Below are 24,814 nucleotides of genomic sequence, written 5' to 3' on the forward strand. Positions count from 1 at the left end.
AAGTGACAACCAAACAAGACCTGAGGGGGTGAGAGGGGGCCCTGAGAGGGAGCCGGAGAGGGAGCAGGAGGGAAAGGAAGGTATCAATGAGCACTGAAATTCCTGTGCGCCAGGACCGCTTCCGTGATCACTGCAGGGAGAGAGTACAGGGGGAGCCAGAGGCGAGTTTTGGATCTGGGACAGAGTCCTACAGAACTCCAGAATGTTTCCCCTACCCCAGTATGTCTCTTCCCAGCTCCTCTCCCTTCTCTCCATTATGTAGTCCTCATGGCACGCTCTTCTGATCTCAGCCACCTGGCTTCTAGGGGAACTCACTGAGTGAAAATCCTCAACCTTTCTAGAATGCTGTTGAATGTGCTGAATCACAACAACTACCATCAGAAAAAAGGGGGCAAAGTTTTCTTTCGTTTCCCTCAAAAGCTCTCACCTTGATTTGATTTTTATTTTACATTTTTGAAGTATCGTTCCCCCTAGAGCAGTGCTATTTCAACTTTACTCAAGGGTTTTCTTTTTGTAAGTATATCCTTGTCATATAATCTAATTTATTGTTTCTGTTTATCTTGGTTTTATGTCTCCTTTAAATCAACAAACAATGTAACCCTTTATTCTTTCATGCTTTATACATGCCCTAATCTATTACCAGATCGAAACTCAAGAACAGACTTTTGTAATAAACACTTATTTGGAGCCTGGAACCTATTTTTCCATAGAATTAATTTTAGTCATGATGGCTGTCTCCTGGACAAGTGACTATGTTCTGCTATTTTGGTTTCCGATGCTAAAGCTTGTGTATACATTTTGTAATGACCAATACAACAGTAGGAAATTCTGTTGTAAGCATTTGTTCTTTAGTTATACTCTGTGGAGTAGTCTACGACTGATCCAGCTTCAGTACACTGTCTTCCTTTTTGGTGGCCCTAATGTAACAGTTCATAGCTGGGAACTTTTCAGAATCTTGGGGAGGTGACAGATGGTGTTTATAGCTTGAAAAAAACCCTCCAGCTGGATAGCCTCTTCACCTGAAAAGCACTGAGCTACCGCATTGTTTTCTTAGAAAAGCAGGTTCTAACTCCCAGTGGGAACCAGAGTCCTGTGACACCATTTCCCCAGCCCTTAGCCACTCAGCCCATGGAGGGATCGAGGGACTCAACCCCTGCTGCGGGGACCATGACAGGTATCAGTCCCTCCTATTGTGGCAGTAAGGACTTTCCTAGATAGTCTTTTCATCCGCAGATACCCAGAAATCAGGGGTTCCTATCTTGGGGCCTGCCTGTGATGACTTGGGCATGTGTTTAAAAGTGATCTGAAATTCACGACCAGTCTCTAAATTAAGAGGAGTTGTCAAAATAGAAAATAGACAGTTTTTAATGGCTTTCCCCAGAGATTAATATGTAAGCATTTGAGAGACACCTATTCAAATATTTTAAATAAATTTTGGCTTTTTAATTCAAATGTATTTATTTATTAAAATATTGATTTAAAATTTGAATTCTGGTGTATAATAAGTACTGCAGTAGGCTCCTTGTTTTTGAAGGGGTTAATTATATTCTTGCCAGATGTATAAAAGATCCCTGTCCTTAATAATAAATTCCCTTGTGGAAAAAAGTAATTAACAAAATAGCATACTGTTTCCCTAGCCTTCAAGTTAAAGTGAAAATATTGATATTTTTAATCAAAAAGATGTTAAATTCCCACAAACCCTAAGGGATTTCACTTTAAAACTTTGGTACCTCCAGTATACACACTATGTATGTATGTATTTTCTGCCACAAATCTTCTCTTTGGCGGATTGGATAGTTTCTCAGAGTAATACTTGGCACAAAGAACTTTTGGAATGCATAATGCCTGGCATGTGTAGTTCAGCTCTCGTCAGCCACACACTTTACCCTAGGAAGATTTTAAATTTGGGCATGAGGTGAGTTTTTTTTTTTTAAGACCACTTTGCTTAATTAGATATAATGGTGCATTTGAAAAAAAGGAATGGTGGTTTTTTAAGAGAGACTATATAGACATTGGTGCTTTTGTGTAAGCCTGTGAGATGGCAAACTTAATGTGTTCAGCTCATGCCAGAGCTCTCTGAGGGACAGATGAGTCAGCACCCTATGCTAAAGGTTAACTTGAGGTCTTCAGGATGTGGTAGGGTCACATTTGCTAAGAAAGAGAAACTGGGTAGACATTCAGTCATCTGTTCATTCAGCTGATAGACATTTTTCTTTTGACCTGCTTCATACCAGACATTGATAATGAAGAAGATACATGGATAAATGGGTTCTAGTCTCTCCTCGGGACTCAAGGAATTTGCAGTCTTAAGGGGAAGACAGAGACATAAACAGAGACCTACAGTTTATTATGGAGGAGCACCTCACCCAGCTTGGGATGGGGACGGGGAGTGAGGAGTGTGGAAGGCTTCCTGGAAGAGTGGGATTCAGAACAGAATCATAAAGGACAAATAGGAGTTGGGTCAAGAAATGGGTGGCGAGGATGTTAGAGCCAGATATAAGCATCGTGTGCAGAGGCCCAGCATCAGTGAATAAACACACAGCTGAGCAGTGAGAGGAACGCCTGCTGCAAGGTGGGGATCGTGCTCAGTGAGGTGCTCACCCACATTCTTTAGTTTAATCTTCATATGTATTTTAAATCCAGCATCCTTATTTTACAGATATGAAAACTGATGCTTAGAAAGGTTAAGAAACTTGCCCTGGGTTGCACAAATAGTAAGAGGGGCCCCTGGGATGATCTGAACCCAGGTCCATGTCAGTTTAGAAGCAGACCTTTTTCACTTTTGATCACATTCCACTTTCAGTAAATTTCTTTGAGCAGGCACTCCTAAGTAGATATTAATTCAATCATGCATAAGTTCTCAATACATATTATGCATGTATTATAAAATACACAACAACAGAAAATTTCAGTTAGAGTTAGCAGTAGACGTTTTTTAAAAAAATCTTGCTAATTGCAGTGGCTGAATACTATCTTTAGATAATTATCTCAGGGTACATCTAGAGCATTACTGATGAAGTAGACATAAATCCACATTTTAGTCTTGATAATTTTAACTGTTAGGAAGCCAAAATTCTGATCTGATTAGATTATTCTTGTTCATAAACTTATAATGTAGCTAAGGAGGTGCTTTTATTCAGTAAAAGAATGATCTTCAATCCTTGATTTCCTTGCAGTAATCTTTTAGCTACTTGTGACAGTATTTGTGAAAGTGTACTTGTGAAAGTATTTTAGCTATTTGTGAAAGTAACTTTAGTTTAAACAGGATCACCTAATTCATAAATCCATTTAACTAAGCAAATAGAAACAGTCATATGTTGCCAAAGGCAACAGAGAAACAAGGTGCCCTATTGCCCCTTCCTCTGTTAAATCCCACTCCTCCCTCAGAATATCCCATGTGTGGATAAGACATGGGACAGGGTGATGGGTAAGGACTGGACAGACAGGAGCAAAGGAGGATCAGGTAGTAGGGCTTTAGTCTTGACTGGGCTTCTCTTATTTGTTGTGTTCTTAGGTTTCCATACTTGTGTATAAGAATCATAGCACTATTCACTAAGATGCAAAATCCAGTGTGAGGTTGGTCCCCTGAAGGGGTTTAATTGGCTGGAAGGACTGATGTTGTTTAAGTGAGACAGTGGAGTCTTAATGTCACAACTCCAGGTGCAGCCTCACGGGAATGTTGTATACATATGACCAGAGCTGTAAATGTACTTGTTTAAACAGAAAAGCAAGAACATTCTATCCTGGCATTCGCAGGACAGGACCAGTAGAGTGGTACAAATTACTTCATGCCATCAGGTAGTGAAATATGGTTCCATTATCCATTCATTCAGTAACTATTTGTTGATGTCATAGTGTATGCCAGGCGTGTGCTAGAGGCAAGGGCTGCAGCTGTGAAGAAGACAGACAGGATCTCTGTCTTCATGGAACATGCCGTCTAGAGGCAGTACAGATTTTAAGAAATATAATAACAGAACAGAGTTAATTACTCTTGTGATACGGGCTTCAGAGGAAAGCAGAGAGACATAGTCTAGTCTGAGAAGGTCAGAGAATGCACTTTTGAGAAAGACATGTTTAAACTGAGCTTACCTAAGGATGAGGGTGATGGAGAAGGAGAGGGAAGGGCATGTCGTAGAAGATGGCCTTATGGTGGGGATTATTTTGCAGGAAGGCCAGTGTGAGCAGGGGCAGAAATAGGAGGCCTAGGGTGCTAGGGGAGTTGGGCGCCCTGGAGCAGGGTCTGGCTTGTTGAAGAGTCTGAGTTGTATCCCAAGAGCAGTGGGAAGCAGTGAATATGTTTTTAAACTTCTGAGAAATAGGATCAGATTTTCAGTTGTAAAAAGATCATTTTGGCCACAAGTATTAAATAGGACGGAGGGGAGAAAGCAGAGTAAGGGAAAGGAGGAGCTAACCTGAGGGGCGAGTTCTTTCCGTTAGATGACAGAATGAACAGCAGCAGCTGGTGCAGGGCTGAGCTTGGTGAAACAAACTTTGGCAAAGAGGGAAGAAAGACTTCTCATGGTTAATAATTTAAAATTAAGTAATGAGTCTTTTGAAAAGCTGTTTAAATAAATAGTAGATATTCAAGTTCCATATGGTATGTGCAGTTTTCTTGGTTCCAGGGCTACAACTCTGAGCAGTGTCATTTGTGGGTTTGTGCTGTTAGCTGGACAGTTCTCTTCCCATCCCCCCCAACCCCTATTCCCCTGGCTGTTTCTCCTTCACATTTTCCTGGTTTGTCTGCTGTTGAAGCAAAGGGTCAGCTGAGGGACAGGCGGGGAGGGGCAGGGAGGCCAAGAAAGGATGCTTTCCCTCAAAGACTGGTTGTTATTTTATTTTTACAGGTCAAATCTCCAGGTTAATATTCATTCCTTGCATGGCATGGGTGTGGCTTTTCCCTTCCTGTCAGTGCTGGACTCAGCCATGATTTTATTTATTGTTCACAAAGCAAAAACACCATACAATGATCTTTACTCACTACAGGTAATGCACACAAGAGAGGGGTGCTGTCCCAGCGAGAGGCGTCACTGATGAAGCACTCCTGTCGAGGGGATCTTTTCGATGACCCCTGCTACATCAATACGCAGGCTCTTCGAAGCACACTTGGCCCTGCTGGAAGTCAAAGCTCACCTCACCCACTGGGGAGCCCATGCCACCAGGAGAGTAAGTGGCTGCTCTTTGCTGCTATTAGTTTCCTGTGCTGCTGTAACAAATTACCATTAAACTGGGTGTCTTAGAATCAGAGCGATGTGTTCTGTCACAGTGATGGAGGCCAGAAGTCCTAAATCAAGGTGGCAGCCGGGTTGGCTTGGCTCGTCCTGTGGCTCTGGAGGAGAATTGGTTTGATGCCTGTCTCCTAGCTTCTGGTGGCTGCCAGCAGTTCTTGGGGTTCCTTGTCTTGAGACCACTCTAATCTCTGCTTCACTCTTCATTGGCCTTACCCCCATGTCTCAAGGCTCCCTTTCTTTTCTCTTACAGGACAGCACCTTTCCCTTATAGGTGGGCCAGAAATCCAGGAAGACCTCATCTGGTGATCCTTAAATTCATTACATCTGCAAGGACCCCTTTTGCTAATTAGGTCACATTTGCAGGTAGCAGGAGTCAGGACTTGAGCATATCTTTTGGGTGCCACTATTTAGTTCACTGTCTCTCATTTTTAAAATGCTATTTCCTTAGCCTCACTTTTCAGGGAGTTAAAAGAATTCTTTGTTATCTCAATCCCTCCTTCATCACAGTTAATATAGGTTCAATTCAGTTCAGATCAGTCGCTCAGTCGTGTCCGACTCTCTGCGACCCCATGAATCGCAGCACGCCAGGCCTCCTTGTTCATCACCATCTCCTGGAGTTCACTCAGACTCATGCCCATCGAGTCCATGATGCCATCCAGCCATCTCATCCTATGTTGTCCCCTTTTCCTCCTGCCCCTAATCCCTCCCAGCATCAGAGTTTTTTCCAATGAGTCAACTCTTCTCATGAGGTGGCCAAAGTACTGGAGTTTCAGCTTTAGCATCATTCCTTCCAAAGAAATCCCAGGGTTGATCGCCTTCAGAATGGACTGGTTGGATCTCCTTGCAGTCCAAGGGACTCTCAAGAGTCTTCTCCAACACCACAGTTCAAAAGCCTCAATTCTTCGGCGCTCAGCCTTCTTCACAGTCCAACTTTCACATCCATACATGACCACTAGAAAAACCATAGCCTTGACTAGACGGACCTTAGTCAGCAAAGTAATGTCTCTGCTTTTGAATGTGCTATCTAGGTTGGTCATAACTTTTCTTCCAAGGAGTAAGCGTCTTTTAATTTCATGGCTGCAGTCACCATCTGCAGTGATTCTGGAGACCCCCAAAATAAAGTCTGATACTGTTTCCACTGTTTCCCCATCTATTTGCCATGAAGTGATGGGACCGGATGCCATGATCTTCGTCGCTTTCTGAATGTTGAGCTTTAGGTCAGCTTTTTCCTCTTCTCTTTCACTTTCATCAAGAAGCTTTTTAGCTCCTCCTCACTTTCTGCCATAAGGGTGGTGTCATCTGCATATCTGAGGTTATTGATATTTCTCCCGGCAATCTTGATTGCAGCTTGTGTTTCTTCCAGTCCAGCATTTCTCATGATGTACTCTGCATATAAGCTAAATAAGCAGGGTGACAATATACAGCCTTGACGTACTCCTTATCCTATTTGGAACCACTCTGTTGTTCCATGTCCAGTTCTAACTGTTGCTTCCTGACCTGCATACAGATTTCTCAGGAGGCAGGTCAGGTGGTCTGGTATTCCCATCTCTTTCAGAATTTTCCAGTTTCTTGTGATCCACACAGTCAAAGGCTTTGGCATAGTCAATAAAGCAGAAATAGATGTTTTTCTGGAACTCTCTTGCTTTTTCCATGATCCAGCAGATGTTGGCAATTTGATCTCTGGTTCTTCTGCCTTTTCTAAAACCAGCTTGAAGATCAGGGAGTTCATGGTTCATGTATTGCTGAAGCCTGGCTTGGAGAATTTTGAGCATTACTTTACTAGCATGTGAGATGAGTGCAATTGTGTGGTAGTTTGAGCATTCTTTGGCATTGCCTTTCTTTGGGATTGGAATGCAAACTGACCTTTTCCAGTCCTGTGGCCACTGCTGAGTTTTCCAAATTTTCTGGCATATTGAGTGCAGCACTTTCACAGCATCATCTTTCAGGATTTGAAATGGCTCAACTGGAATTCCATCACCTCCACTAGCTTTGTTTGTAGTGATGCTTTCTAAGGCCCACTTGACTTCACATTCCAAGATGTCTGGTTCTAGATCAGTGATCACACCATCATGATTATCTGGGTTGTGAAGATCTTTTTGTACAGTTCTTCTGTGTATTCTTGCCACCTCTTAATATCTTCTGCTTCTGTTAGGTCCCTACCATTTCTGTCCTTTATTGAGCCCATCTTTGCATGAAATGTTCCCTTGGTATCTCTAATTTTCTTGAAGAGATCTCTAGTCTTTCCCAGTCTGTTGTTTTCCTCTATTTCTTTGCGTTGATTGCTGAAGAAGACTTTCTTATCTCTTCTTGCTATTCTTTGGAACTCTGCATTTAGATGCCTTTATCTTTCCTTTTCTCCTTTGCTTTTCACCTCTCTTCTCTTACACAGCTATTTGTAAGGCCTCCCCAGACAGCCATTTTGCTTTTTTTGCATTTCTTTTCCATGGGGATGGTCTTGATCCCTGTGTCCTATACAATGTCACGAACCTCATTCCATAGTTCATCAGGCACTCTATCTATCAGATCTAGGCCCTTAAATCTATTTCTCACTACCACTGTATAATCATAAGGGATTTGATTTAGGTCATACCTGAATGGTCTAGCGATTTTTCCTACTTTCTTCAGTTTGAGTCTGAATTTGGTAATAAGGAATTCATGATCTGAGCCACAGTCAGCTCCTGGTCTTGTTTTTGTTGACTGTATAGAGCTTCTCCATCTTTGGCTGCATAGAATATAATCAATCTGATTTCGATGTTGACCATCTGGTGATGTCACAAGATTCCTTTGCAGCTCACCTTTGGAGGCATGTGGGCACATTCAATGACTGTGCAGCATTATCAGGATCTCATAGACCGAGGATGGCGAAGAAGCAGGAAATATGTGTACAGACCTGTCATGAATCAAACATGCTGTCCTCAGTATACCATCAGGTGCCGACCTTTGCAGTTCCAGCCATCAAAATCTCACAAGAAGGTTTTGAAAAAAAATGTTGAAATTTCTGGCTAAAGGGGAAATTTCAAAAGGAAATTGTGAGGATGAGCCCATGGAGCCCACCGTGGAGGATGCCGTTTCCAGTGACTTTGGGTTAATAATATAGGTTAGAACTTTGTAAAGATGTTATGGATTTCAATGTTTGAGAACTTTGATTTTGAATCATCTTTTCAAACAGTTTTAATCAACTCGCAATTTTTGCTTTCTGCTGTGTGCTTTTCCTGAGGGAAGGATTGTCAAAGCCAAGAGATCATGTTTGTTTGCATGAGGAACAATGACCTCTATTTCAGTTCTGGTTAGTGATGATGTTAATTTTATTCATTGCAAAAACCTTTAGTAAGTCATCTGTATAGCGCTAAAATAAGATGACATCTTTCTTCAACTGTGTACTATGAGTTAAATACAGTAAGACAAATATCATTTTCCTGCCAGATTGCTTCCAGGCATAAGTCTATAAAGAGGAACATAAATAAATAAAAGCAAAACAAGTCAAAAGCCTATAATCAGCTGAAAAATTAAAAAAAAAATGCTTTTCATAAAACTGAAGCTTATTGGACTCAGAGATTAACTTGGTGTCAAATTTGGCTCACTCCAAAGATGAAGACCCAGTCACTGAGAAAGTTCTTTCACTAGCCCAGGAAGTAGCTCTAGACTGCCAAGGGTAACTTTTCACCTAATGTGGCTGCAATAACAGAATGGAATTTGAAAGGAAATTTTGCTGAGGCTGGGCTTCACTAGACCACCTTAACTCTCTAGAATGAGACAAAGGTTTTCATTACCATCCAGGTGGCAAGTGAGCTGTCTTCTTGCAAGTTTTCCAAGATCACTCTTGGCAGTGAAAGAACCCATTTGGGTTCTGTGGAAGCAGACTCTGAGATGGAGCTGGACATGCAGGATCTTTATTGTGATCAGTACAGGAACGGAGGGGAAGAAAGCAGGCTTGGGCAGAGGGAGAGATGGAGCACCCAGGCAGGCCTGACAAAACCTCAGCCAACTGTAGAGAGGACGGAGGCCCATCAGTGTTGTTTCATGCTGGGCCCAAGGGCAGGGCCTTTTAGCCCCACTTACCTCAGTCTTTAGCTGTGGGGCCACGAGGGAGGGCAGGCCATTGGGCAAACAGCTCTCTGCAGCTGAGGGAGACCCTGAAGGGATCTGGGGTACTTGGGGTACTTGGTCCTTCCTTGAAGGGGGATCTGGGTAGTGCATGTCCATGTCCACCACAGAGGGCATCTTGTGCCATGAGTCATGGGATATGCAGTGAGTTCAGCTTTCTGTAGTGAATTTAACTGTTTAATGTTGAGTAGCCTGTGTGGATAACGTAACATATTTTAGAGGGACAGTGTTCTTATTTTTGTCCACAACCCATGGCATGTGGAACTTCCCCGACCAGGGATCAAACCCATGCCCCCTGCATTGGAAGGGCAGAGGCTTAACCCACTGCACCACCAGGGAAGTCTTATTAGAGGGACAGTGTTTTGAAAAAAGTTTCTGGACCTAAGGTTTTGAAAGTAACTTTATACAAGCATACACTCAGTGTTTTATCAGAAAATACATTTAGTGAGTGGTCCAAATTAGGTGATCTGGGATATTCCATCATTTACAGCTCAAGCAAAGAAACTTGGCCTTTTTCATAGGCAGTTCAATAATTTGAAAGGCAAAATTAATCCATAACAACATTCCTATCATTAGTTGAAAGTAAATAAGGTTTGTTCCGTCCAAAATTGTAATGTCAGAATGTGTTTTCATTGATTCCAGTCCCTTTCTCTTTTTCATCCTTTTTCCCTCTCCCTACCTTTGTGGCAACATGTTTAATAATTTAGGTCTCTGGTCCTCTCTCACTCTTTATTTCCACTGAGAATTTAATATACCATAGCCCTCCTGGCCTTCTTGCTACCTTCTTGAGGTTAATTTCAGCGTATTATCACTCCCTCCAAAAAAAAAATTTAACTCCAAATGTGTAAATAATGTTGATTTAAGAAAATCTAGTAAGACGGAGTGGGCCTTTCTTGGTAGCTCAGTTGATAAAGAATCTGCCTACAGTACAGGAAACCTGAGTTCAATCCCTGGATTGGGAAGAGCCCCTGGAGAAGTAAATGGCAATCCACTCCAGTATTATTGCCTGGAAAATCCCATGGACAGAGGAGCGTGGCAGGCTACAGTTCATGGGGTCACAAGAGCTGGACATGAATTAGCGACTAAACCACCACCACAGTACGATGGAGTAAGGATAACTTTATATATGATTTTGTGCAGAATGTCTTAAATACACCTTTTAACATTTCCTCTATAATGTTTCCCACTGTTCTTTCCTTCCTTCCTCAAGAATTCTCTTTAGCTTCTTTAGGCATACTTAGCCTTCCTTGCCCAGATTAGTTACTCATTAGTTCACTAAAACAAACCAAAAACAAATCCAGAGACAAGAACCTATTATATCTTAAAAATGCCTTCAGGGCTCCTCAGTGCATGCTGTCATACTGCTATTGGAAAAGCTCTGACAGAATCTTTATTGTGATCAAACAAGGCAGAAGGAAATCATTCGTACTGAAACTGTTTATTTTTTGTTATTTTCAGTCTTGGCTGCCATAAGAAAAAACTACCCTTAAATCCTATAGTGTAAAAAGGACTGAAGTTTATGTATTTTACCCACTGGCCCCAAAGATAGATAGTGGACTTGTAGAACAGCTTTGCCGATCGACACTGACTTCCATCTCTGGTCTAAGAACTTCGCTTTGGTCTAAGTTCCTCTGTCTTTAGTCTAAGAGCTCAGACTCTCACCATCACATCTGTATTCAACCAGTGGGAAGTAAAGAAGGACATGACCCAGAAGTGGCAAACATCATTTGTTCTTAACCTGCCATTGGCAGAACTTAGACATGGGCCCATCCCTAGCTTCATGTTACTCTAGCTGGGTGGCCATGTGCTCAGCTAAAAAATAAGGAATTCCATAATGTAATGAAAGGGAGAATAAATATTGATACACAATTAACTGTCCCTGCCGCAGCACACCTTTCTGCCACTCTTTTATTTTCACATAGAACGTTTGACCTTGCAAATACAGCAAATAATTACAATATCCTGCCTAAAGTCTGTGACATGTGGGTGATGGTGAAGTCCTCTCAGTCAAGACTGGATGGGGATCCTATTTGCCAAGTTGTCTGCCCCCTTCCACATCCAAAATTAAGGAATAAGAGAAATAAGAACAGCCGCAATAAAAATCCACATTCCCGGAAGGGAAGCAAATAAAACACACAGCAGTCACTGGTCCATTTAAAAAAAAAGGTTGCTTCAGTCATGTCCAATTCTTTGTGACCCTCTGGACCTGTAGCCCACCAGACTGCTCTGTCCATGGGATTCTCCAGGCAAGAATACTAAAGTAGGTTGCCAAGCCCTTTTCCAGGGGATCTTCCCAGCCCAGGGATCGAGCCCGGGTCTCCTGCATTGCAGACAGAGTCCTGGGAGCTCAGGCGGTAAATGGCTGGTCCGTAGTGATTACCAAATCCTGCCAGGCAGTGACTGTGAAGACTCCCTGAGCTAGAAGTGGAGAGAGGAGTAGGTTTGCGTGGACTGGCCCAGCATTGCAGAAGGAGTCTCTGTGTCCACTGTCATCTGGGCTGTTGCTGCTAGCACCCTTCGCATGTCCATCTGAAGTAGATGTGGGATAAGGATATGGGATAAAGTGCCTTTCTTGGGGTTTCACCTCTTGTGCTGCTTATTTCCTGTGGATGTGGACTTGAGAGATTGGAGTTTGCTTTAGAGGGCAAAAAGCCATATACTAAAAGGGACTATGATTTCTTTTGCAATGTAACTTCCTTAAAAACTTAGTATGATTTCACTCTGTCGATTTAGAGTCAATTCCACATGAAATTTCTTAAAATACTCCTTCACTGTCCTTTTATTGCCTGAAGCATGCCTTCTCTCTTTCCTGTTATTTGTAATTTCTGTGTTCTTTTTTCTTGATCAGTTTTGAGATTTATTAATTTAATTGCTCTTTCCAAAGGAATCAGGTTGTATTTAATATTTTGCTTTCTGTTTCATTGACTTCCGTTTTTATCTTTATTATATCTTCCTTCTATTCTTTAAAAATATTCTCCTCTTTATCTAGCTTGTACTATGTTTTCTTCTACTGCCTTTGTACTTTTATTTCCAAATTAATTATTTATTTCACCTAAACTTTATATTTTCTATGAAACATAGGGATCTAGCTTACTTTTATGTAGGTGATCTAATTTTCCAAACTACGTTAACTAAACAATCTTCTCTTTTTCTAATGCCACTCTCCATTTTACTAGATTCCTCCTATATATGGGAATCTCTTTCTGGGCCTTTATTCTGCTTTTTATATTGCCCACTTACAGTTTACTGTTTTATTGATTACTATGTGTGAATTACTGTGGCTTTGTAGTGTATCTTTATAGACATGTAGTTTTTCCTTTGTCTTACATACTGTAAGATAACACCTTTTTTACCATTTCCCCCATCCTTCACTCTCTGCTTCTGGCAGTCATCAATCTGTTTTCTGTTTCTGTGAGTTCTGTTTTTTGGGATTTCACATATAAGTCAGATTACATAGTGTCTGTCTTTCTCTGTGTTATTTCATTTAGCATAATGCCTTCGAGGTCTACCCTTGTTGCAGTTGGCAAGACTTCCTTCTTTTTTATGGCTGAATAATGTCCCACTGTGTATTTACTTCATCTGTTCATCTGCCAGTGGAATACTTAGGATTATTTCCATGTCTTGGATATCGTAAATAATGCTGCAGTGCACATGGGGATATAGATATCTCTTTGAGATAATGATTTTATTTCCTTCAGATATATACCAAAAAGTAGAATTGCTAGATCATATGACAGTTTTTTTTTAAAAATTTGTTTTTGAAGAACCTCCATACTATTTTCCACATGGCTGCATCAGTTTACATTCATTTGCACCAGCAGTGCACAAGGGTTCTCTTTTCTCATCAACACTTATCTCTTGTCTTTTTGATGATAGCCTTTCTAACCAGTGTGAGGTGATATTTCATTGCGGTTTTGATTTGCATATTCTTAACGATTAGCGGTGTTGAGCACCTTTACATGTACCTGTTGGCCATTTGTGTGTTTTCTTTGGAAAGATGTCTATTCAGTTTCTCTACCCATTTTTAAATCAGATTGTTTATTTTTTGATGTTGAGTTGCATGTGTTCATATATTTTGGATATTAATTAATCAGATAGATGATTTGCAAATATTTTTTCCATTTTGTAGGTTGCCTTTTCTTTGATGGTTTCCTTTACTGTGCAGACTTTTGGTCTGAAGTAGTTCCACTTGTTTGTTTTTGCTTTTGGTGCCCTTGTTTTTGGTGTCAAATCCAAACACCATTGCCAAGATTGATGTCAAGGAGCTTACCCCTTGTTTTCTTCTCAGAGTTTTATGGTCTCAGGTTTTATGTTCACGTATTTAATCCTTTTTTTTCCCTTTCTTTTTTACTTTTTAAATTATGAAAGTATGATGACACGTTTATAGGAGATTTGGAAAATATAGAACAAAGTTCCATATGGTTCCACTATATATTACAATTTTTAAAGTACATAAATTAAGATTTTTAATTGGAGTTTCAATATCAAACTCTCAAAAATTAACAGAATGAATATACAGAAAAGTAGAAGGATATGGTAGGCCTGAAAAGCACCATGAGCCAATTCAACATAATTAAGATTTATATAATTTTCACACAATAGTAGGATACAAATTCTATTCAAGTTATCATAGAGTATGAACTAGGAGACACTGGAACATATCCAGGGACGTAAAACTAGGTGCAAACTTCTTTAATCCATTTTGAGTTGATTATTGTGAGTGGTACAAGGTAGGCATCCAGTTTGATTCTTTTGCATATGGTTGTCCAGTTTTCCCGTGCCATTTATTAAAGAAACTATCCTGTCCCTGTTGTGTGTTTTTGGCTCTTTTGTTGGAAGTTAATTGATCCTGTATGTATAGATTTATTTCTTGTCTGTCTGTTTTGTCCCGTTGATCTATGTGTCTGCTTTTATGCCAATACCATACTATTTTGACTACTGTGTTGTTAGTGTTGCTCAGTTGTATTTGACTCTCTGTGACCCAGTGGACTGTCAGGCTTTTCTGTCCATGGGATTCTCCAGGCATGAATACTGGAGTGGGTTGCCATTCCCTTCTCCAGGGGATCTTCCAGCTTTGTAATATAGTTTGAAATCAGAACACATGATGCCTTCAGCTTTATCCATCTTTCACAAGATTGCTTTGGTTATTTGAGATCTTTTGTGGTTCCATACAAATTTGGGGGATTGTGTGAAAAAAAATCCCATTGAAATTTTGATAAAGGATTCTGTTGAACTGTAGATTGCTTTGGGTAGTATGCACATTTAAAAAATTTTCTTCTAATTAATGAGCCCAGAATTTCTTTCCATTTGTTGGTGTCTTCAGTCTTTTTTCATCAATGTCATAGTTTTCAGTGTACAGATCTTTCACTTCCTTAGTTAAATTTATTCTTAAGTATCTTTTTCTTTACGACGTTATTGTAAATGGGATTGTTTTCCTAATTTCTCTATATAATAGCTTATTATATAGTGTATAGTTCAGTTCAGTTGCTCAGTCGTGTCCGACTCTGTCACCCCATGAACTGCAGCATGCCAGGCCTCCCTGTCCATCACCAACTCCCGAAGCTTACCCAAACTCATGTCCATTGAGTTGGTGATGCCATCCAACCATCTCATCCTCTGTCATCCTCTTTTCCTCCTGCCTTCGATCTTTCCCAGCATCAGGGTCCTTTCAAATGAGTCAGCTCTTTGCATCAGGTGGTCAAAGTATTGGAGTTTTAACTTCAACATCAGTCCTTCCAATGAATACACAGTACTGGTTTTTAGGATGGACTGGTTGGATCTCCTTGCAGTTCAAGGGACTCTCAAGAGTCTTCTCCAACACCACAATTCAAAAGCATCAATTCTTCTGCAATCAGCTTTCTTTATATTCCAACTCTCACATCTATACATGACTACTGGAAAAACCATAGCCTTGACTAGACGGACCTTTGTTGACAAAGTAAAGTCTCTGCTTTTTAACATGCTGTCTAGGTTGGTAATAACTTTCCTTCCAAGGAGTAAGTGTCTTTTAGTTTCATGGCTGCAGTCACCATCTGCACTGATTTTGGAGCTCCCCAAAATAAAGTCAGCCACTATTTCCACTGTTTCCCCATCTATTTGCCATGAAGTGATGGGACCAGATGCCATGATCTTAGTTTTCTGAATGGTGAGCTTGAAGCCAACTTTTTCACTCTCCTCTTTCACTTTCATCAGGAGGCTCCTTAGTTCTTCACTTTCTGCCGTAAGGATGGTGTCATCTGCATATCTGAAGTTATTGATATTTCTCCCAGCAATCTTGATTCCAGCCTGTGCTCTTTCAGTCCAGCATTTCTCATGATGTACTCTGCATATAAGCTAAATAAGCAGGGTGACTATATATAGCCTTGACGTACTCCTTTTCCTATTTGGAACCAGTCTGTTGTTCCATGTCCAGTTCTAACTGTTGCTTCCTGACCTACATACAGGTTTCTCAAGAGGCAGGTCAGGTGGTCTGGTATTGCCATCTTTTTCAGAATTTTCCACAGTTTCTTGTGATCCACACAGTCAAAGGCTTTGGCATAGTCAATAAAGCAGAAATAGATGTTTTTCTGGAACTCTCTTGCTTTTTCCATGATCCAGCGGATATTGGCAATTTGATCTCTGGTTCCTTTTAGTGTATAGAAATGAAACGAATTTTTGTGTATTAATTTGTATTCTGTAATTTTACTGAATTTGTTTATTCTAGTAGTTTTATTTCTGGTGGAGTTTTTGTTGTTTTCTGTATATAATGTCACCTGAAAATAAGACAGTTCTACGTCTTCCTTTCTGATTTGGATGTATTTTTTTTTTGTTGCCTGATTGCTCTGGGTAGGACGTCCAATAAAATGTTGAATAAAAGTAGTGAGAATGGGCATCCTTGTTCCTGATCTTACAGGAAAAGCTTTGAGCTTTTTACCATTAAGTATGATGTTAGCTATGGACTTACATGGCCTTTACTATGTTGATGTACGTTGCCTCTATACTGACTTTGTTGAGAGATTTTTTTATCAGAATGGATATTGAATTTTGTCAAATGCCTTTTGTGCCTCTATTGAGGTGATCATATGGTTTTCATCTTTCATTAATGTGGTGTGTCACATTGATTTGTGGGTGTTGAACTCTCTTTATACCTGAAATAAATCCCACTTGATTTTTAAAATTTATTGTTGATTTTTGTGTGTTAGTATTTCTTTAGGATTCTTACATCTATATTCAACAGTGATATTGGCCTGTAATTTTCTATTCTTGTGGTGTCCTTGTTTGGTTTTAGTATTAAGAGTAATGCTGGCCTTGTAAAATGAGTTTGGAAATGTCCCTTCCTATTTTTTGGATGGGATTGAGGAGAATTGACATTAATTACTCTTTAAATGTTTGGTAGAATTCGCTAGTGAAGCCATCTGGTTGTGGACTCTTTTTGTTGGATGGTTTTGATTAGCTGTTCAATTTTCTTGCTAGTAATTCCTCTGTTCAAATTTTTTATTTCTTCATGATTCAGGCTTGATGGATTGTATGTTTTTAGGAATCTATCCATTTTTTCTAAGTTATCCAATTTGTTGGCATATAATTGTTTAGAGTAGTCTCTTATGGTCCTTTATATTTGAGTGGTATCACTTTTATCCTTTTTCTTTTATAACTTTTAGAAAAGTTATATTTTTAACAAACGTTTGCATGATTGAAATTGTAATAATTTGGGAAACTATGTTAGGAAAATAATGTCCGTATCCTCAGGCTGACCCATGATCTATTGCCTCTTTTCAAGATGATATAATGTCTGTTTTTCTTTTGTTTTGTCCTTGTCCGAGAGCACTCCACAATCTCAGAATAAACCAACGCCATCATGCACTAAGATGCGTGTGCCTGAACACACTGTGTACGCATCTCCCTCACACTCACATAACACTGTATCGCTTGCTTATACAAACACCCAGCTACTCATCAGAAGTTCTCTATTATGCCTGAAAGCAGGCAATGCTAAGGCCGACTACAAATATTATTCATCAAATCTGGACACATTCCTTCAGCCTTTTTTTCTGCTAACAATAGATAGAGCCTGATTGTTTGCAGAGAAGAATATCTTTAGCCATTAGATACAGACGAAAGACATTTTCAAAAAGATGTATTCGTGAATACTGTGTTGAAATATACAGAGAGATGTTCTTCAATAGGGAGAAACCTATAATGTATTAACAGGAGACTGGATTATGTCCACAGGGCACTTATCTTGTGTGACTTGTAAAACTTAAAGTCAAGATTTCTCATTTGTGAGACCCTTGCGTAAGGGTATATAAACATTCCTTTGCATTTATAAAGAGAAATCTGGCTTCTATGCGAAAGATCCTTTGCACTTAAAAAGACAAAATCTGATTTCTGTGGTTATTTTCCTAGTAAATTTACTATATTAAACATACAACTTTTGGGAATCCCCTGGAAGTCCAGTGGTTAGGACTCTGCCCTTCCACTGAAGGGGGCCTGGGTTTGATTAATGTCAGGGAACTAAGATCTTACATGCTGTACAGCGTGGCCAACAAAATAAACAGACAATTTTTATCTGGATTCAGACCTAAGAATTTTGTGTTATTGCTTCTGGAGATGTATGTCATCCTGATGGCCTTGCTATCTACTTAGAGACCTTTGTAGAGTGGTTGGACCAGTTTTGAAAATGAAAAGATTTTCTCACCTAAACCAAGGGTCTTAGAGTGTGGTGATTAAGAACCTGGGCTCTGATGTTAGATCTCATTTCAAATCCCAGAACTACAATACATTAGCAGTGTGACTTTGAGTAAGTCATTTAATCTTTTTAAAGATCCATTTCCTTCCTGTCTGATTTTGAGGATAATATATGTAAAGCATTGAGCAGTATCTATCATACTTAATAAATGGGAACTACATAATAGTTGTTATTACTGTGAATACCAGTAATACTGTAAACGGGCTACCTGAATGTACCTTCATAATCCCCCTGGCTCTCAACTTTGGATAGCATTTATTCTGTAGAGCCATGGGGCCTTGCCTCAGACCATACCTCCCCGATGTTTTACCTTCTTCTGCTTGATCAATTCTGCTTCGTCCAGGCAGGTGAATTACAAAAACAGCAGAGTGGTCATTTAATAGGAATGCTGTGAGCTTTAGCATAGCTTTAAAGTTTATGGAGAGAAGCATCTCAAAAAGACATTGGTAATTTGGATTAAAGGAAAAAGCTAGATGCTAAAAGTGGGCATAGCCCAAGTTACTGTAGGCATTTTCAAAGCATCTGGTAATGTTTTAGAAGTTATCTATAATCCAGGTACAGCATAAACCTCTTTCTCCTTAACCTACAGCCCTTGGAACATAAAGAGCCTCTCTCTGCACTTATGAAAGCAGTTCTCATGAGTCAGTCCCATTTCTCATTTGAAAGGAAAACTCCTGCACCTGGGCAAGCCTCTCCCTGTAACAGAAGCCAAAGGCAATGTTTGGATCTACCATTAAATTAGAGCCCATTGGAAGTTCTGGAAACAAAAACCCCAATTGTTGTAGAAATAACACTATTTAAAAAGTACCTGGCACACAGTAGGGCCTCAAGTTATATTTTCTGAATGAATGAATGAAAGGATGGATGAGGAGGTAACTTGGTGGTATCTCTGTTTTTTGATTTCAGCAGCACCAGAAACTGTTCAGCCAGGTGCCACGGCCCAGCCTGCCAGCTCACATTCTTTGCCACACATTAAGCAGCAGCTGCGGAATGAAGACTGCTACCATGGCAAGCTGAGCAGGAAAGCGGCAGAGAGCCTTTTGGTGAAGGATGGGGACTTTTTAGTTCGAGAGAGTGCAACATCTCCTGGCCAGTATGTGCTGAGTGGGCTACAGGGAGGCCAGGCAAAACATCTTCTCCTGGTGGATCCTGAAGGCAAGGTATCATTGATCCGCACTACAGTTTCACAGTCTTGTGACTCAGGTTGCCCTGAATGATAGGTCTAAAACCTGATACTGAAGAGTGTTTGAGGTTAAGGGTTTACTTTGTCTTGAACGCTCCAGCTGGAGCAGGAATTGGTAAATAGAGGCTAGTGGAGGAACTTGAGTGGGAGTCACCCTAGCAGATCACTTAAAGGGCAGCCTCTCTCTGCCCTTCTTAATGCAATTCAGTGAATTAAACGGATACCTACTGCATAGAAATTCAGGGATTCACAGTTAACTTGCTGAGTATCACACAGAGACTTTACTTTCGGGGTGCTTGCAATTTCATAAAACAGATGCTTAAATAATTAAGAATGAATAGCATAAGAGTAGTTCAGCCAAAGCATTATGGTATTTCTCAGGATAGAGGGTGTGCTTTGGTTGAGGCTGACTGAGAAGGCTTTTTTGCAGCGTCTGACACGTACGATGAACCTTGAAAGAGGCCAGACATTTTAAAGGTGGACATTTGGAGCATAGGGAAGGATCACAGGAGCAAACAGCTCAGTAGAATAATATTAAACCAAAAGAGGAATGGCTAGAGCAGAGGGTGCCTGTAGACAGAAATGAGCCAGGACAAGAAAAATGAACAAAATAGTAAGTCCTTCTCTATAAACAATTACTTTAAACATAAATGGATTAAATTTCCCAAACAAAAAAGATGCAGAATAGCTGGATGGATAGCTGAATAGATAAGATCCAACTATATGTATGCTATTTATAGGAGACTCAATTTAGCTTTAAGGACACATATAGGCTGAAAGTGAAAGGATAAATAAAGATATGCCATGCTAACCCAAAGGCAGCAGAGGTGGTCATAATTTTATGACACAAATGTTTATACAAATAGGGACTGTATCAGAAAGTAACATGGCAAAGAAGTTGGTTGCAAATTTGGATTAGGTGACAAGTGTTTACCATTTTCCTAACTGGGAATGACAGTTTCTTTAAAAAGATAATTGGGAATGAGAAAATAGTTTACTAAAGGATACAGAATTGAAAAGTACCTTTACTTTTCTTTGTTCAGCCAGTTATCTCATTCAAGGATATGTCTGCTTTTACCCTGTGGTTGTTTATCCCTTTCAGAAGAACTGTTATGATTTTGCCTAATGCATTTGTATTTCCTTTTCAAGGTGCGGACCAAGGATCATGTATTTGATAATGTTGGCCACCTTATCCGATATCACATGGATAATAGTTTGCCAATTATCTCTTCTGGAAGTGAAGTAAGCCTTAAACAACCAGTGAGAAAAGATAATAATCCAGGACTTTTGCATTCCAACAAATGACCATTTGGGAGTACCATCACACTGATGCTTCAGGAAAGTTCACTTTGTATTAGGACACAAAGATAACTCCAATTTGGTTTCTAGGTACATTAGAGCACAAACTGTAAAGTGTATCTTTCTGAGACCATCATGGACTAGGTCCTTTATAAAACAAAGAACTAACAAAAATTGATCTTCAGAGAGTGAAAATCAGAGAAGGGGAAGAGGATGTGTCCATTTGAAAAGAAATTGTACATATGCACGGATGTCACTTTGTAAGGCCATATTGTGTTGATAACAAGCTAAAAGCACAATTAAATTTTACATGCTAAAGACAACTTGAATGAACTGCTGGGGCAGTGGTATGTGCCTTTCAACTTGATAATTTGGGGACATTTTCATATTGGGGAAATAAGTTCCAAATGTCTTCATATTCTATAACTATAGAACCATTTGCCAAAAGAGTTTTTCCTTGTTATAAAAATCAGAAGCAATTTGCTTAATAGTTACTGACTTTATTTTCTATTTAGCAGCATTTTCACTGCAATGTTAAAATAAATTTGACATTGAATTTGGACTGTGTCTATGCCAGTGGAATCAAATGAAAGGCCACTGAAAGCACTGGTCTGTTTCATTGGCCTGTCCCATTTGCTAGTTAAAAGGTTGGAGCCCAGATTCTTTGGCCTAGTATTTCTCAATCTTTGCTATTTGGACTGTTTGTCATATGTTTATGACAAGCTAAAGAAGCCAGATGTATCAGTCATTTCTGGTTTCATTGCATTTCTCCCTTCTTCCCTCTCCCCCTCACTCCCCCGACTCCCCAAAAGAGCTCATGAGTGCATGGATTTAAAAAAATGACAAACCAGTTCTTCATGGTCAGTCTCCATATTGGTTTTATTCTTATTTAAAGTACTGAATTTATTTTAAAGTATGGGGAAATATCCCTGTGATTGGCAGTGACTGACTCATAGTCCCTCATCTACGTGTATCGTTAGCACCTTTTCTAGATAGGACCAGACAAAATGTACCAGGGAGAAAGCACTGAATGAAAAAGTTGAAAGGTTTGCCACATGTTGGCACACTTGGTAAACTGATGAGGTAATGAACCATTGTGTAGGTTAAAGCGCTGGACTTGGTCTCAGTATGACCTTGAGCAAGTTGCTGAATCTGTCTGGACTCCAGATTCCTTGTCTATAATATGAGGGAGCTGGACTAGGTAAATTCAGAGGTCCATTTTAGCCCTACCATAATATGAATTTATAAAAAGCAAATTCTCCCTTTATTGGAGGTTAATGTTGATAACCAGTCTGTATAATTAATCTGGAAACCAGTTGTTTTTGCTTTAGTCTGTGTCTGTACTCACTGAGTTCACCATTCAGATAGCAGAGATCTGCAGCCTTTCAGTTGAAAACATTGGAACTTTGGAAAAATGTAAGTAGTGGTGGTAGAAGTAGATTTGGTTATTTTGAGTAGCAGAAAACAGCTTTGCATATAGAGATATGGCCATTACTTTAGACTTTTTTTTATCATGAGTTGTCTGGACAATTGCCTTAATTCCACTTCACTTTGGCTTTGTAGATAAATCTTTGCAATTGTGAAATATTTGCTAAATTTTAAATAAAATATGAGAAACTTCTTTTGGATAGAAATCATCAGAAATCAAGCACACTGAACTCTAATTATGTGAAGGTTTATGCTTTTATTTTACTTACACTGTCATTGCCTTCTTCGATATGTCGTTTATAAATAATGTATTTTCCCTCAATTTTGCATACATTATAATTCTTGATTATTTGTCCTCGTAAAGGGGATCAGCATTGGTATAAATCAGTGAAATTTACGAGTGATCTAATTACCTTAACAGGGTTGTGGTCTCATTCTAGTTGAGCAGAGTGATAGCTGGGTTGGGTGGCAGTAAAGAGGTCTTGATGCTAAGAGTATGCCTGATGTGAGCAGTACACATAGATGATCAGTATCTGACTGTAATGGTATAAGTAGTTAAATGGGCAAATACTGTACTTACAGCAACAGGCACAGTTAAAAGAAAATGAAACAACAAAAGAAGTTTGATTGCATGCTATTTTAATGTCACATTCTTATCTTCGTCTGTCATAAGGCAGAAATCCATTTGCATATATCTGTAAACAACTTTTCAAAAAAATAAATGATAATTGCTTTATGACAATTGACAGAATATGTCTGATGTTTGGGATTTGGAAAATTTATTGTTTGTAGAATGTGTCAGGGACCTGACAGGAAACAGATGGCTCACTTAAATTGGGTAACTGGAGAAAAGTTTAATAAAGGGACTATTTACAAAGGTCTGGGCAGAGTATGGGAAACCACAAGGGAGGAGGCAGTGCTCTTCAGCCAGTGGAGGAATAACGGGAGGGAGCAGTAACAGAATCTACAGAGAGAGTCCTGTGAAAGGGCTGCCTATTAGGAGCTGTGGCCTACAGAGGAGGGGCTCTTAACCAGCCCTGGGGACTCCACTGGGAGGAGGCTAAGGGGCATTCTACTCTCTGGGCAAAGGATAGCCTTTCAGCAAATGATGCTGGAGCAACAGTACATCTGTAGGCCTAAGAAAGAACCTCACACTTTATGTAAGTATTAACTCATATGGATTATGGACTTAAATTTAACATGTAAAACTATGATAACTTTTAGGAAAAAACACAGAGGAAAATCTTCAGGATATGAGTCCTTAGACATGATCCATTAAAGGGAAAACTGTTACGTGACACTTCATCAAAAGTACAGATTTTTGCTCTGTGAAAGCTCTGTTAAGAGGATAAAGGACAAGCTATGGACTGGGAGGAAATATTTGCAAACCACATATCTAGAATACATTAAAAAAAAACTCAAAGAAGTCAACAGTAAAAATTCTAATTAGAAAATGGGCAAAAAAAATGCATAGACATTTCACTGAAGATACACAGATGACAAGAAGCATGTGAAGTTGCCTTATTTCAGTTGGGCTCATTTCACATGCTAGCAATGTTATGCTCAAAGCTAGGCTTCAGCAGTACGTGAATTTAGAACTTCCAGATGTACCTTAGCTAGTAGGGAAATGCAAATTAAAATCACAATGAGATCTTACTACGCACATAACAAAATGAGTAATTGGAAAATAAAGACAACACCATGTTGGCTAGGATGAAAAGAAAGTAGATCACGTGTGCATTCCTGGTGAGAATGTAAAATAGTACAGCCACTTTGGAAAGCAGTTTGGTAGTTTATTAAAAAACTAAACATGGAACTTACATTCAACCCAATAAATTATACTCCACGGCATTGGTCATACAGAAATAAAAACTTATGGTCCCACAAAAATTTGTACAGGAGTGTTCATAGTAGCTTTGTTTTTAATGTCTTACAACTGGGAAAGTCCCAGATGGTTCTTTAATGTATGAATATTATACAGACTATCATCCATGGAACAATACTCAATAGTGAAAAGGAATGGGATACTGATACACATAACTACTTAGATCTGCAGAGATTTAGGCAGGGCAAGAAAAAACTAATCCCCAAAAGTTAAGTACCATAGAGTTACATTTACATAACATTCTTGAAATGTTTTTATAAAAGTATAGAAATAGAGTCAGTAGGAAAGAGGGAAGTGGGCACAGTTGGAAAAGGCAACATGAGGGATCCTTGTGTGATGGAATTGTTTTGAATCTAGACTGTAACAGTGTGGATGCCTTGGCTGTCTTATTATACTACTGTTTTATGAGATATTATCATTGGTGGAAGCTGGATAAAGCTTATAGGAGATCTCCGTGTATTATTTCTTACAATTGCATATGAATCTATGATTTTATCAAAATAAAAAGTTTAAGTAAAAAAGTTTGGTAGTAAAAGATATGGCAAGAGATTGTAAAAAAAAAAAAGAGATTGTAGGAAGATTGCCGCTTTAACCCTTGGCCAATTCACTGAATATACTGAATCCACAGAACATAGTGGTTGGATCATCTTGGTAGTCTTAGGTCCCATTATTCTAGGACTGGGAGGGGTCATTTGGCTAAGCTGCATGTGACCACTTCCATTTCTTACTCAAATGTAAATGTTTGATGTCTTCTCCAGAGATACATTAATAAGATCAAAGAATGGCAAACATAGACTGTCCAGAACCCCTTGGATCCTTTGAGCCATTTCTGTGTGTTTTGCTCCTGACTGCCTGCACAAGTGACTCTGTTCATTCTAAGGACAACTTCAGGCTAGGCGAGCTGCTTTGAGTTACCCAGGGCCAGAAGTGCCTGTGGGCTTCCTCTTCCCTTCCCTGGTGCA

General features: G+C 39.6%; 1 protein-coding gene across 2 annotated transcripts in view; it reads left to right on the top strand.

The window, feature by feature from the left end:
• Nucleotides 1-22,709, top strand: part of SHC4 (SHC adaptor protein 4) — a 131,452-nt gene extending 108,743 nt beyond the window's left edge. Inside the window, exons 10-12 of one of the 2 annotated variants that reach the window (XM_004010631.6) lie at nucleotides 4,984-5,163; nucleotides 18,964-19,217; nucleotides 20,390-22,709. In XM_004010631.6, the coding sequence (XP_004010680.1) occupies nucleotides 4,984-5,163; nucleotides 18,964-19,217; nucleotides 20,390-20,545 (590 nt within the window). In that variant the 3' untranslated portion in view covers nucleotides 20,546-22,709. The remainder of the gene's footprint in view (nucleotides 1-4,983; nucleotides 5,164-18,963; nucleotides 19,218-20,389) is intronic. The other variant, XM_042252495.2, reaches the window with a different exon arrangement.
• Nucleotides 22,710-24,814: the final 2,105 nt, after the last annotated feature.

The sequence above is a fragment of the Ovis aries genome, chromosome 7 (genome assembly GCF_016772045.2).
Source record: "Ovis aries strain OAR_USU_Benz2616 breed Rambouillet chromosome 7, ARS-UI_Ramb_v3.0, whole genome shotgun sequence".
NCBI lineage: Eukaryota > Metazoa > Chordata > Mammalia > Artiodactyla > Bovidae > Ovis > Ovis aries.